Source organism: Ursus americanus, chromosome X, assembly GCF_024610735.1.
Source record: "Ursus americanus isolate L20-20 chromosome X, mUrsAme1.1.p, whole genome shotgun sequence".
NCBI lineage: Eukaryota > Metazoa > Chordata > Mammalia > Carnivora > Ursidae > Ursus > Ursus americanus.
The window spans coordinates 77,512,942-77,527,665 of NC_142164.1; the positions used below are offsets into that span (position 1 = coordinate 77,512,942).

General features: G+C 36.4%; 1 protein-coding gene across 1 annotated transcript in view; it reads left to right on the forward strand.

The window, feature by feature from the left end:
• WNK3 (WNK lysine deficient protein kinase 3) overlaps positions 1-14,724 on the forward strand; it is a 160,951-nt gene that overhangs the window by 17,410 nt on the left and 128,817 nt on the right. Inside the window, exon 2 of the mRNA XM_087860373.1 lies at positions 3,351-3,996. Coding sequence (XP_087716499.1) covers positions 3,460-3,996 — 537 coding nt within the window. The 5' untranslated portion in view covers positions 3,351-3,459. The remainder of the gene's footprint in view (positions 1-3,350; positions 3,997-14,724) is intronic.

Consider the following 14,724-nt stretch of genomic DNA (forward strand, 5'->3'; position numbering starts at 1 on the left):
GGGAGGGCCAGGCAGAGGCAGAGGGAGAAGCAGGCTCCCCGCTGAGCAAGGAGCCCAATGTGGGACTTGATCCCAGGACTCTGGGATCATGCCTGAGCTGAAGGCAGATGCTTAATGGACTAAGCCACCCAGGCATCCTGAGATTCAATTTTTAAAAAGATATGATGCACTTAAAAATGTTTGATGGCTTTTTCCAACTTAAATTCTCTAATTTTACCTATTTTTGTCTGCTTAGAAGTCTTTTTATCTTACTTACGGATCTCTGCTCTTGAGGTTTCTGGATAAGTGACCTTTAGTTAAGTGAAGTAAATAATTATTCTTACTTAAGAATATCCCACCTACAATGGTTACATTTGGGGAATGTGAGTGAAGGGTATACTGGATTCTTTGTATATTCTTGCAGGCTTTTTTTCTATGTCTAAGATTATGTTAGAATAAGTTAAAGAAAAAAATCTCCACCTCAGTGAGGCATTGTTAGATACTTTTTCTCACTTGGAGGCAATACTAGTCTTATTAGATGACTTTTAAAGTGTACTGATTTGGCAGTGTAACCTCACAGAGCACTTCTTAGCTTTGGCATTAACACAGTTATTTCCTAGTCTGTCATCTGATAGGCAAATTTCTGGGAGTTTTTATAGACTCTTTTTTTGCCCCACAACCATATTCATTTAGATGGTAAATCTTGCATTTAGTATTTGCTTAACATGTCTTTAATCTGTCCCTCTTGCCACTATTTTCATTCTAACCTCAGCATCTCTTTCCTGGATTATGGCAGTAGCTCTCTAACTGGTCTTCTTGTTTTACATTGTATGGCATAGAAATCCTGGGTGACTGTCTCTCTGTCCTCATCTACCTGCTTCTAATATGTGAGTAATCTCTTCATGGTACTACTCATATGCACTTACTCCATACTATTTCATGACTTTGCTTGTGATCTTCCCTTTGCTTGGGTCAGCTAATTTTCTTTCTTCAAGACTCAGTTTGGGTATCTTTTCCAGAAAACCTTACTTAGAGTATCTGACTTCAGGTTTTTGCATGTAGATAACCAGTAGTCCCAGCACCATTTGTTGAAAAGACTGTTCTTTATTGAATTTTCTTGGCACCCTTGTTGAAAATTAATTAACTATGAATATGTGGGTCTTTTTCTGGACTGTTTATTTTTACTCCATTTATCTATACATCCTTAAGACAGTGTGAATATCACACTGTCTTAATACTACAGCTTTGTAGTAGGTTTTAAAATTGGGAAGGGTTGGGGCGCCTGGGTGGCTCAGTCGTAAGTGTCTGCCTTTGGCTCAGGGCGTGATCCCAGAGTCCTGGGTTCGAGCCCCACATCAGGCTCCTCTGGTGGGAGCCTGCTTCTTCCTCTCCCACTTCCCCTGCTTGTGTTCCCTCTCTCACTGGCTGTCTCTCTCTCTCTGTCAAATAAATAAATAAAATCTTTAAGAAAAATAAAAATTAAATTGGGAAGGGTGAATCTTCCAACTTTGTTCTTTTTCAAGATGGTTTTGGCTTTGGCTCTTCTAGGCCCCTTGAAGTTCTATATGAATTTTAGGATCAGCTGGTTAATTTCTGCAAAGAAACCAGCTGGAATTTTGATAGGAATTGTGTTAAACGTGTAGAACATTTTGGGGTGTTTCTCCTCATTTTGTTTTAGTTCAGGTTGGTTTTCTTCAGTTTTTCAAATTTGGTATTTCTGTATATGCTTGATTTGACATGAAAAATTGTGCCTTTTGAGGCATATAACATGATAATAGGTATATAGGCTTAATTTTTTGATGCATGTTTGTGGTGGGAAGGGAAGAATTTTCTTATCCGTAGTTTGACCATTTTTGAAAAACTTTTTTTTTTCTTATACATTCCACATATTTCCACAAGTTCATTGTGGAAAGTCAGAAAATACAAGAAAGCAGAAAGAAAGAAGTTCATAATTCCACCAGTCAGTGTTAATAGAGTGTGTACATGTGTGTATGGAAGCTTATTGTATGTTTTTTTCATTTAATCATATATGGGGACTGTCTTTTCATCTCGCTAAAAACTGCAGTGTTTTTCTTTTTTAGATTTTTTTTTGTTTTTTTAAGTAAGCTCCATGCCCAACATGGGGCTTGAACTCATGACCCTGAGATCAAGAGACACACACTCTACCTACTGAGCCAGCCAGACACCCCAAAACTGCAGTGTTTTTTAATGCTGTGTCACATCTCATTTTGATATTTTACCAAACCTCTATTAGGCTAATGTTTAGGATAGTTTTTCCAAATTATAAGTACTATAGTTAAATCTTTGCCCAGATTCTTGACTATTTTCTATGGCAAGTTCCTATAAGTGGAATTGCTGGTTCAAGTGGATGCATATTTTTGTCTTTCTTGCCATTTTTTTAGTATAGTGTCTTAATATTTGACAGTAGTTTCTTTCTGTTAATATATGGGGGTAAACTCATTAACAAGTATTTACATTATTTGAAACTACCGTTAGATGTTCATAGCAGCATTATTCACAATAGTTAAAAGGTAAAAAAAAAAAATTCATTGACCAGATGAATGGAGAAACAAATGTGGTATACCCACACAGTGGAATATTGTTGAGCCTTAAAAAGGAATGAAATTCTGATACATGCTGCAACATGCATGAACTTTAAGCATTATGCGAAGTGAAATAAGCCAGGCACAGAAGGACAAATATTGTATGATTCCACTTAGATGAAGTACCTAGAATAAGCAAGTTCATAGGGACAGAAAGTAGAATAGAGATTACCAGAGGCTGGGCAGATGGGGAGTTTAATGGATATAGAATTTCAGTTTGGAATGATGAAAAATTTCTGGAAATGGGTAGTGGTAGTGATTGTACAGCATTGTGAATGTACTTAATGCCACTGAATTGTACACTGAAAAATGGTTAAATGGTAAATTTGATATTCAGTATATTTTACCACAATAAAATATACTACTATTGGATTAATTTCAGAATTTTAGATAAAAACTACTTACTGAGAAATTATGTGCTTATTTTACTTATTGTGTGTTACATTGTAGCTAAGTGAACTCAGGGTTTGGATACTTGTTTTAAATATGATGGATTGATAGATGGTGCTGAGAACTAAGTTCCTAACTCAATTCATGCAATATGAAGATTTATTGAGCTGTATATGCCAAGTAGTCTGCTAGGCACTGAGGACTACAGTGGTAAACAAGATAAGACATAGTCCCTGGAGTCTCCTGGTTGCTAAGATTGGACAGAAAAAGAACAAACTTCTTATTAAGAAAAAAAGGGATTAAGCAATCAGGTGACTTGTTTTCTCCTTAATGATTTCCTTTGTGGGATGATTTTAAAATATCCTTTCCCCCCTCCAGGTTGCTATGGAAACATACGACTAAATAAACGGAAGTCCATTCTGATACCTGAGATGTAACTGGACTAAAGAGTGGAACAGGAAAAATTTTAGTGCCAACCTCAATTACAATGGCTACTGATTCAGGAGAACCAGCTAGCACAGAAGATTCTGAGAAACCTGATGGAGTTTCATTGGAAGACAGAGCTCCTCAGCTTGTAGCAACTTTGACAGTGGAAGCTAGACTAAAAGAAAAAAAGAGTACCTTTTCTGCTTCTGGGGAAACTATAGAAAGAAAGAGATTCTTCCGAAAGAGTGTTGAGATGATGGAAGATGATAAAGTTGCTGCATCTTCCTCCAAAGATGAGAGAATGAAGACCACAGCAAATATTCCAAGAGTAGAAAAGCTTCCTACAAATGTGCTAGGAGGTGGACAAGAAGTTAAATACGAACAGTGTTCAAAGGCAACTTCAGAGTCCTCAAAAGAATGTCTCAAGGAGAAAAATGAAAAAGAAATGGAAGAAGAAGCAGAAATGAAGGCTGTAGCTACTTCTCCTAGTGGCAGGTTCCTGAAATTCGACATAGAGTTGGGAAGAGGAGCATTTAAAACAGTATATAAAGGATTGGACACTGAAACATGGGTTGAGGTTGCTTGGTGTGAACTGCAGGTGGGTATATAATCTTCTTGGTTTTAATAAATTCCAGTTTTAGCAGCCCTGGCCTTCTGAGTGATCCAGGATTAATGTATATCATGGATTAAGATAAATTGAAAGGCTTGTTCCCTGCCTCCCTGAAATTATGCTCTATTCCTAGATCGTCTTAGGAGCTCATGGCAGCCTTTTTTTCCTACTGTTGTTTTCCCTCCTGTTTTAAAAGGTAAAAAGTCTATCAATGCTTTCTTTGGGAAAATGCTCTTAATTTATTAATGTTGGGAAATCCCCCAAACTCTTGAGGTCTCATTTTGAAAACTTTTAGTAAGTTTTAGTTAGTTGCCTTATGAGTTGATTGTTGTACTAAGTGTTTGGGAGTGTGATATGTCAGAGATATATTTAGTGCGATACCTCCCTTTTCTCTTTCAACAAATTTTTGGGGGTTCATACGGTGTTTTTCAGAATAGAAAATGTTATGCTTGATTCTTTGAGGACTTCTATTAATATAAATTTGTCCTTGCTTTAAATTTACCTCAAAGAGCGTCTCTGGAAGAAATAATCACCAGAACCTACTGAGGTTAGTCAAAAGGAGAAATGAAAACAACAGGAGATTAGTTGAATTTCCTCGATATTTGGTTCCACAATATTTGTGTGGTACTTTTAACTAATGAAGGACTAAATGGGGACAGAACATCATAGAAGGGATTATAATAAGAATAGTTTTGGATAGTTATAGTTCAAATATAAAGAAACCTTTGTGACCTCAGTCAGCCCATGGGAAATGTCAGTGTTCACATGAAATGCTTAAAATTAAGATTGAATAGAGCAGGTCACTAAGTACAGGCTCTTGTTGTTATTCAGATTCCAGTGGTCTCTGTGCATGTGGATGTGTATGTAGGTGCTGTGATTTCACCCATTCTGAATTTGCTGTAGGTTTCCATTTAGATAGGTTGAAATTTAGTCCAGGTTCCTGCATTTCTAGGGAGCTTTTTGTTTAACAACATGGTTTTGAAACTTCACTGTCTGTAAGAGTTAGTGTTTGCTTCATATGCGGATTCCAGAGCCTATTGTCAGAGATTCAGATTCCATAAGTCTGGGGTGGGATGTAAGACTGCAATTTTAACAAGCTTTCATAGTGCTTTGAATGTGACAAGTCCCTTGGCTCTCTGGAATGCAAGTTACCTAGCAGTCCAGCCATTCTGGTAGTTCTCGAAAGGTGTGTGCATGTGTGGGTTTGCTTAGTTTGCTCTTCACCCCCTTGTTCCCCTTTCAGAATTTTAAAAGGTCACGGGGCGCCTGGGTGGCATGTGGTTAAGCGTCTGCCTTTGGCTCAGGGCGTGATCCCGGCGTTATGGGATCGAGCCCCACATCAGGCTCTTCCGCTATGAGCCTGCTTCTTCCTCTCCCACTCCCCCTGCTTGTGTTCCCTCTCTCGCTGTCTGTCTCTATCTCTGTTGAATAAATAAATAAAATCTAAAAAAAAAAAAAGAATTTTAAAAGGTCTGTGTCATAGTAGAAATATTAGGTCATGTGAACAAATAAACATCAAAAGCACCTGAAATTCCACTCTTTTGAGGATGCTTTTAAACAGTATTTATCTTTCTGGACTCTTTTTTTTTCCCCAGATGAGTATATGACTATTTTTTCTCCACAAAGTGGGATTCTTACTATAAGATTTTACAAAACCTTTTGTTTTTACTTATCATGAACATCTTTTCATTACCAGTAATTGTGAATTAAATTATTATTATTATTTTTTTAAAGATTTTTTATTTATTTATTCGACAGAGATAGAGACAGCCAGCGAGAGAGGGAACACAAGCAGGGGGAGTGGGAGAGGAAGAAGCAGGCTCATAGTGGAGGAGCCTGATGTGGGGCTCTATCCCACAACGATGGGATCATGCCCTGAGCCGAAGGCAGACGCTTAACCACTGTGCCACCCAGGCGCCCCTAAATTATTATTTTTAATAGACACCTTTATAAGTTATTTAATCAGTCTGCTATTTTTGGACATCTAGAATTTTCTCCAGTATTTCACTATTATAAACATGGTTGTGATCAACATCCTTGTATATATAGTGAAAACTATGTACATTTTAATTTCATCTCTTCCTTTTGATGTTGGTAACACTCATCTTTTGTGATACTCTGTCTATAAATGGGGGAAATCATTTCCATTCACTTGGTAGTAGGATACATAGTAAAGATATGTCAGGTATTTTGCAAATTGTATACTCTAGCTATGCTAAAGGAGGCTTAGGTAAAACTTAAAATATTCTAGTGGTAGGGACCACTTAGGGGAGTGTGTTCTATCATTCCCCTGTGGAGAGACTGAAAGAGCCCATGAGGTCTTACTACTCAACGTGTGGTCCCTGGACCAGCAGCATGGACATCACCTGGGAGCTTGTTAGAACTACTCAAGTCATGATCTCCAGGTCCTGGGATCGAGCCCCACGTGGGGCTCCCAGCTCAGTGGGGAGTCTGCTTCTCCCTCTCCCTCTGCCTCTACCCCTGCTTCTGCTTTCTCTGTCTCTCTCTCTCTCTCTTAAATGAATAAATAGAATCTTAGAAAAAAAAGAGAACTACAGGTTCCGAAATCTCATCCCAGACCTACTGAATCAGAATTTGTTTCTTAGTGACACACAGTATGCACAGTAGTGTTTGAAAAGCCCTGAAAGAAGGGACCACCAGTCCAAGAGCTAGCTGAATCAGAGGAGGAATTCCCTTAATACACCAACATGAGCTTTATATTATATCATAGATACTGATTCCTGCTATCTGCTCCAGCCTTTCCAAATGAGAATCTCCAAAGAGATGGGCCCCAGAAACTTATTTTTTGAAAGTTCCCCAGGTGATTGGACACATAGCCAGCTTTGGTAATATCTCAAGTAGAGCAAATGTTGTAAATATATAAAATACATTTTAACTTACATCGAGAATAATTGCAGTTTTCTATTCTGAAAGGAATGTCAGAATTAATGGACTTAGTTGATAAAATTTTTAGACATCACTTCATTTTCTGTATATTTGGAATTAGGAAAAACTAACTTATGAGTACTATGCAATTTGTAATGTATAATTTTTCATATTTTTTTCACAAAGTCTTCTTTGTTATATAGTTAAACAGTTTTGTAAAAAAACATCCCAGTCAGTAATTTAAATGTTTAAAGTATTCCAAATTCTTCTCCAATCTTTGTTTATATGTATGTGTATGTGTTTGTGTGTATAGTATATAAAATTGGTATGTCCATACTTTTGTTATCAATTTGATATGTATTTTCTATTTATTAACATCATTAAAATATTTTAACTGTATTTTATTGCATACATAACACCTCTTGCTTAAATCTCATTCCCTGAAATTAGGCAGTTCTTTTTTTTATTTCATTTTTGCATGTTTGATTTAACAGCTTAACAAAAGGCTTTCACACCTTTTTTGCTTGATGGCGTTTCCCCCACTGTGGATATTTGAGCCTTGTGTAACGTTGTTAAAAGCTCCATATCCATTTGTTTAGAATACATTGACCTTATGGCAGTGGAAAGAACCAGGAGAGAGAGATTTTACTGCTGATATTTGACTTTGAGAATGTTAAACAAACAAATCCTTTGATGATGTAGGTCAGATTTAGGATTTGGCCATAAACATCTGCATTTCAATAGTTTGTCTTATTTTATGGTTTCCATAACTTGATTTATGCATTACTGGAAAGGCTGACCAATTGTTCTTTGTAAAAAATCTGCTAAACTACTTGGTAAATTGGTAATTTACTCTGAGTGAGGGTTATCAGTCATAAGTGTTGTTTGGAAGACTGTTTATTTTAGTTCTTGATGTTGAAAGACCTGGTAAGATGTTACTGAAAGGCTTGTTTAGTAACTCTTAGAAGGAGTCAATCACAAAAATTTGTAATATTTTCCTCTTCGACTAACAACTTGAGAATCAACAGCACTCTCCTTTTACACATGGAAACATAACCAGTTTTTGCTTTACTATAATTTGGAAAAAATACTTCCACTAGTGCATTTTTTCATTTGTTTTCTTGATGGAATTGAGTTTCCATATAATGGGGCTATTTTCCAAATGAAGAGACATCATAGATATCTGAAAACTTTTTTGTGATTTGACTGTTTCTAAAATGTATTTGAGTGTTCTTATAATAAGCTTCACTGTGGGGTCAGATATGTGATTGCGTGCTTCTCAGAGTAATTAAATGGGCCTCCTTTTTTATTTTAATTAAAAATTAAAAAAAATTTAATCCCAGTATAGTTAACATGTAGCGTAATATTAGTTTCAATATAGTGTACGGTACAGTGATTCAACCATTCCATACATCACCCGGTGTTCATCGGGACAAGTACTTTCCTTCATCCCCATCACCTATTTAACCCATCCCCTTACCTGCCTCCCCTCTAGTAACCATCAGTTTGTTCTCTATAGTTAGTATCTGTTTCTTGGTTTTCCCCTCTCTTTTTTCCCTTTGCTTGTGTGTTTTATTTCTTAAATTCCACATATGAGTGAGGTCATATGGTATTTATTTTTCTCTGACTTATTTCACTTAGCAGTATACTCTCTAGTTCTTAATGGGCCTCCATCTAACAACTAGACACATAACAAGTCTAGCTGTAATCTCTGAACTGAACCAAAAATGGCACTGAAAAGAAAGATTTTTTTAAAAAGACACAGTTGACTGTAGCAGGTTGACATGTTGAGTGAGCATTCTAATGCACTTTCATTATAGTAGTGTATATATTCAGAGCAATGCAATGGAAGTAGCAGTCTAAAAATCTATACTTCCACACCCAAAGCACCTATCACAATTGTGGAGAAACTTCTTTCCATTTTATTGTCATTCATCACCTAAAAGCACTTTGGGGAAGTGTATTTTTCAACACCGGCCCTACATTTAATTGTAAAATTAGAATTAGATAATAATGTGAAAACAGCTAAATTTCCAAAGGAAAAATTAAAAAAATGTATGCTAGAATTTCTTTTTCTGAATAAATATTGTGGTCCAAAGTATTCACTCTGGGATACTTTTGCTCTCAAAATATTTTTGTTACGGTCTTCTTGGAAATGTTTCCAGGTTCTGTTTGAGCACCACAAGAAAATGCTTTGTTACATATAGGCACACCCAAAATATTGTTATTCAGTTTGATTCCCCTGTCTCTTCATCTGACTTAGCCCTCAAAGTGGAATACTCTCATGGACAGAGAAGATTACATTGAAGGGAGGAGGGATAAAGCTTACTTAAATATATATATTCTAGTCTCTTTGTTTAAAAACTAGTCACGTAACTTTATCAAGTACAAACCAAAGGCAGATGTTTTCATAAAATGACAAAGGGTGAGAGTGTCAGGAGACAGACTTGATCTGGGAAACAGCATTTATTTTCTCAGTTCAGAGTTAGTTTTGAACTATCTATCTGTTTGATAGCTCAAAGAACAAATTGATACATCTAGTAGGCTAATTAATTACACTCCAAAGATGCCCATGTCCTAATCCCTGGAATTTATGAATATGTTACCTTACATTGTAAAAAGGACTTTGTAGATGTGATTGAAGATTTTGTGGTGGGTAGATTATCCCAGATTATCTGGGTGAGCCAAAGGTAATCACAAAGGTCCTTATAAAAGAGAGAGGAAGGATGGTCATGGTCTGAAGAAGATCTGATGATGGAAGCAGAGGTTGGAGTGATGTGATTGGTGGAAGTGGGCAGTGAGCCAAGGAACATGGGAAACCTTTAAAAGCTAGAAAAGTCAAGGAAACAGATTCTTCCCTAGAGCATGCAGAAGGAACAGAACCTTGTCAATACCTTCATTTTAGTCTAGTGAGACTCGTTTTGGACTTCTGATCTCCACAAGTAGAAGATAATAAATTTGTGCTGTTTTAAACCACTAAATTTGTGGCAATTTGTTACAACAGAAATAGGAAATGAGTACAATACCCGCAGCTGCCATTCATTCATTTGTCCATTCAACAAATAATTATTCAGTTCCATATGTGTTAGAACTGTGCTAAGTGCTAGGGACATAATGGGGAGGAAAAGCAGACACAGGCCCTATTTTCATAAAACTTACAGTAGAGGGAATTTATAGTCAGTAAGAAGGCTTGAGATGGGAATTAGTGAAAAGATCAAAGTGCTGTTAAATATAGGTTTGTTTGAAGGAAATGGTAGGGTTGGGAGTATCGGGCAATGGGGATACCACTGCTTTACTACTTAGTTTTCTTTTTTTAAACTTTTTATTTTGAGATAATTTGCTACTAACTGAAGAGTTGCAAAGGTAGTACAGAAAGTTCTGGTATGCCCTTCACTCAGTATCCTCTTATGTTGATACCTTAACCAGAGAACGTTTATCAAAACTTAAGAAATTGAAATTGGTGTAATAACTATTGACTAAAGTCCAGAACTTACTTGGATTTTACCAGTTTTCCTACTGATGTCCTTTTTCAGTGCTGTGATCCCATTTAGGATCCCACATTGTGTTTAGTTGTTACATGCTTTTAGTCTCTTCTAAACTATGATAGTTCTTCAGTCTTTCCTTTTTCATGATCTTGAACTTTTAAAGAGTACTACTAGGTTATTTTATAGAATGTCCCTTAATTTGGGTTTGCCATGTTTTCTCATGATTAGATTTAGGTTATGAATTTTGGGAAGAATACCACAGAAGTGATTCAACCTTCTCAGTGCATCATAGCAGGGGGTACATGATATTGGTTTAGATTACTGGTGGTGATAACCTTGATCACTTGGTTAGGGTGGTGGCTAATAGATTGTTTCCTACTGTAAAATTAATATTTTTCCCTTTGTAGATTAATAAATATCTTGGGAGTAGGTACTTTGAGACTATGCAAGTATCTTTTTCTCCTCAAACTTCGCCCAGTTGTTTTGGCAACCGTTGGTGTATCTTGCCTGTAATAAGTATTACTGTTGATGTTCTAATAGTGATTTTCTATTTCCCCACATTCTTTCTATAGTTATTAATTGGAATTACCTCTTAGTTTTATGTGGTCTTTTCCTAAGTATGACTGATAAGTTTCTGAAAGTCCAACAATTGGGGAATTTGTGGTTGAGGAACTTTAGTATATTTTAAATTATTAATAATGGTATCATATACCTTCCATTTATCAAAATTAATGTTAATTGAGCACTTGTATGAGTACCTGGATAGGTACTTAATTTGAATATTTTATTTAATTTTTGTAAGAGTTGTATGAAGTAGAGATGATTAGTTTTCAGGTGGTGGAACTGAGGTTTAGATACATTAAGTAACTTGCTCAAAGGGATAAAGCAGGGATTTGTATTCATCAGTTATAATATGAAACATTTACATAGGTGATTTAAGAATTTTCCCCTCATTAGTAATTTGAGCAGATCATTCTTTTGTTTTTAATCAATTTAGAACAGTTTCATAAGTGGATCCTGTTTAAAATAAAGTTCTTAATGTTAAACTACTAAGGCTCAAGGGATATTTAATAGTGTCATTGAAAGACACTCCCTGGCCTGGGGGCCTCTGAGGAACAATTTAATGGCTGGGTTGCCTTGGTTCAGTGTCTGGTCTTCATTTTCGGTCAGTGTTCAGAGGTGTTTGGAAATGTTGGGGAGACTGACTTGTGTTAATTCAAAAGCCTAAATCTAGGACACAAATTTATTAATTTAGAATGAGGAATACAGTTGGTAGGTCAACGAGTTCTGGTTGGTCTGTAGGCTAGATACATGGGACGCTAAATTATAATCAGAAACTGGCTTGGTAAGAATAGAGTCAGAACAAAGGAACTAGAGTTCCTGTGTGTTCTTCTGCCAAGACAACAGACCAAGCAAATGAACTGTATGCTCAGGTTCTGCCTGAATGAGGACATCGTCTTTGTTCAAGGGTACTGGAAGACAAGTGAACCTGGTTCTGTATTTGGTTCATTCCCTTTTCCATGTGCTATCTTGACTACCATTGATGAGCACTTTCTAAAAAGGTATTGATACTATTGCTGTCTAAAAGCTTTAAAATGCTAATATGGCCAGGCTATAACTATTATATGCTGATTTCTTCATTAGTACTTTGGTATTACCACTTATAAATTATCATTATCCTAGTGTGTGTTTATTTCATATAGCTTTAGTTCTGGTATACTATACCATCTCTCCAAGGAAAGTGGTTTGTGAATGAGGTATCTGCAGTCATTGCTGTGAAGACTGTTTCTGGGAGGCAAAGCAATGAACTAGAGAGTACTCAGAATTCAGAATATGGCAGACCTGGGTTCCAGTGTTGCCTTGCCAGTTGGGTATCTTGGGCAAGCTAAGCAGCTTAACATTTTGGAGCCTTAGTTTTTTACTTTTTAAAAAAGGAATATAATATTTCTGATATGCAAAAGAGAATAAAGAATAACATGATGGGGGCGCCTGGGTGGCACAGCGGTTAAGCGTCTGCCTTCGGCTCAGGGCGTGATCCCAGCATTATGGGATCGAGCCCCACATCAGGCTCCTCCGCTAGGAGCCTGCTTCTTCCTCTCCCACTCCCCCTGCTTGTGTTCCCTCTCTCGCTGGCTGTCTCTCTCTCTGTCGAATAAATAAATAAAATCTTTAAAAAAAAAAAAAAAGAATAACATGATGGAAATTGTGTACCTGCTGCTCGGCTTGAGAAATAAAAATGTTGAGGATCAGAGATAATTATTATAAAACGTGGCACATGGTTAAGTGTTCAATAAATGATAGTGATAAAATACTGAGCAGCCTCATATTTATCCAAAATACTTATTTATGGACTGCTTTGTAAGTTAAGCACCATTTTGAAGCCTTCATTGTGGTTTTCCTTCTTGAACAAGTTATAATACAGCTTTTATAATATTGTTGATGATTTCTTCCATTCACGTTTGCAGAAACAGAGCCACATAGCCACTGACCTGCTTATGTAGTTCATTGTTGGTATTTGCATTAAGAGACATAGCTGATAAGGTTATAGTTTATGTTTTGGAAATGAAATGTTTCTTTTTTGTTTCGTTTTTGTTTTTACTTAAATTCCATTTATTTAACATACAGTGTAATAATAGTTTCAGGTGTACAACGTAGTGATTCAGCACTTCCACATATCACCCTGTGCTCATTACAAAAGCACTCCTTAATCCCCATCACCTATTTAACTCACCCCCCCCCCGGCCTACCTCCTCTCTGGTAACCATCAGTTTGTTCTCTAGTTAGGAGTCTGTTTCTTGGTTTGCCTTTCTCTCTCTCTTTTTTCCCTTTGCTCATTTGTTTTGTTTCTTAAATTCCACATATGAGTGAAATCATATGGTATTTGTCTTTCTCTGACTGATTTCTCTTGGAATAATACTTCCTAGTTGCATCTGTATCATTGCACATGGCAAGATTTCATTCTTTTTTATGGCTGAGTTATATTCCATTGTGTGTATATTCCATTGGCAGGTTTACTTTCCACTCACTGAATTAGAAGTGGACCTTGGAAGATCTGGGCCGTCCCTGAAAGTGGAGTTTACCTCCAGCGATATATCTGGGGCAGCAGTTGTAATTTTGTAAAGTTGTTTACTCCTAATGCTGACTACTTTTGATTCCTAGGATCAAAGGGTAAGATGGAGTAGTTTAGCTTGGCACATGAAAGACTTGTATTCTACTAATTTAATAAGAAGGCATCAAAATTTATTCATTATTCTTCAGAACAGATCTGCTGATCTATCACAAGTTAATGGCTTCCAGCTAATTATAGGGACAGTTAGAACTTAATTAGTCATCTTAGATTAGACAGAAAAGCATAAACACTTATTTCCAGGTCTCTTCTAAGTGTAGCATTCTTTGCTCTTGTTCTTTAAGTTCCTTAACTCTTTAGCATTAAAAAAAAATGTTCAGATACAATTGACATATAACATTGTGTAAGTTTAAGGTGTACAGTATGTTGGATTGATACATTTATATATTGCAATATGATTGCTACAGTAGCATTAGCAATTTATCATATCACATGTTTATCATTTCTTTTTTGTGTTGAAAACAGTTAAGATTTAGTTGCTTAGCAACTTTGAAGTTTATAACAATATTGTTGACTAATAACTATGTTGTCTATTAGATCTTCAGAACTTGCTTATTTACTAGTTGTACATTTATATCCTTGAACAACATCTCTCAAATTCCCTTCCCACTCCGTGGTAACCAGTGTTCTACTCTCTGTTTTTACAAATACATTTTTTAGATTCCGCATTTATTTATTTACTTATTTTTAAAGATTTTATTTATTTATTTGACAGAGAGGGGGTACAAGCAGGGGGAGTGGCAGGGAGAGAGAGAAGCAGGCTCCTGCTGAGCAGAGAGCCTGATTTGGGGCTCAATCCCAGGACCCTGGGATCATGACCTGAGCCGAAGGCAGATGCTTAACGTACTGAGCCACCCGGCGCCCCTAGATTCCACATTTAAATGATATCACACAATGTTTGTATCTCAGAAGGATATCTGCATACCCATGTTCTTTGCAGCATTATTCACAATAGCCAAGATATGGAAACAACCTAGGTGTTTGTCAGCAGATGAATAGATAAAGATGTGAAGCATATGTATGCACACAATGGAATATTATTTAGATATACACAACGGAATATTATTTAGCCATGAGAAAGAAGGAAACCCTGCCATTTATGACAACATGGATGGACCTTGAAGGCATTATGCTAAGTGAGATAAGTCAGAGCAAGATAAATAATGTATGAGTTCCTTAACTCTTTTTTAAAGATTTTATTTATTTATTTGAGAGAGA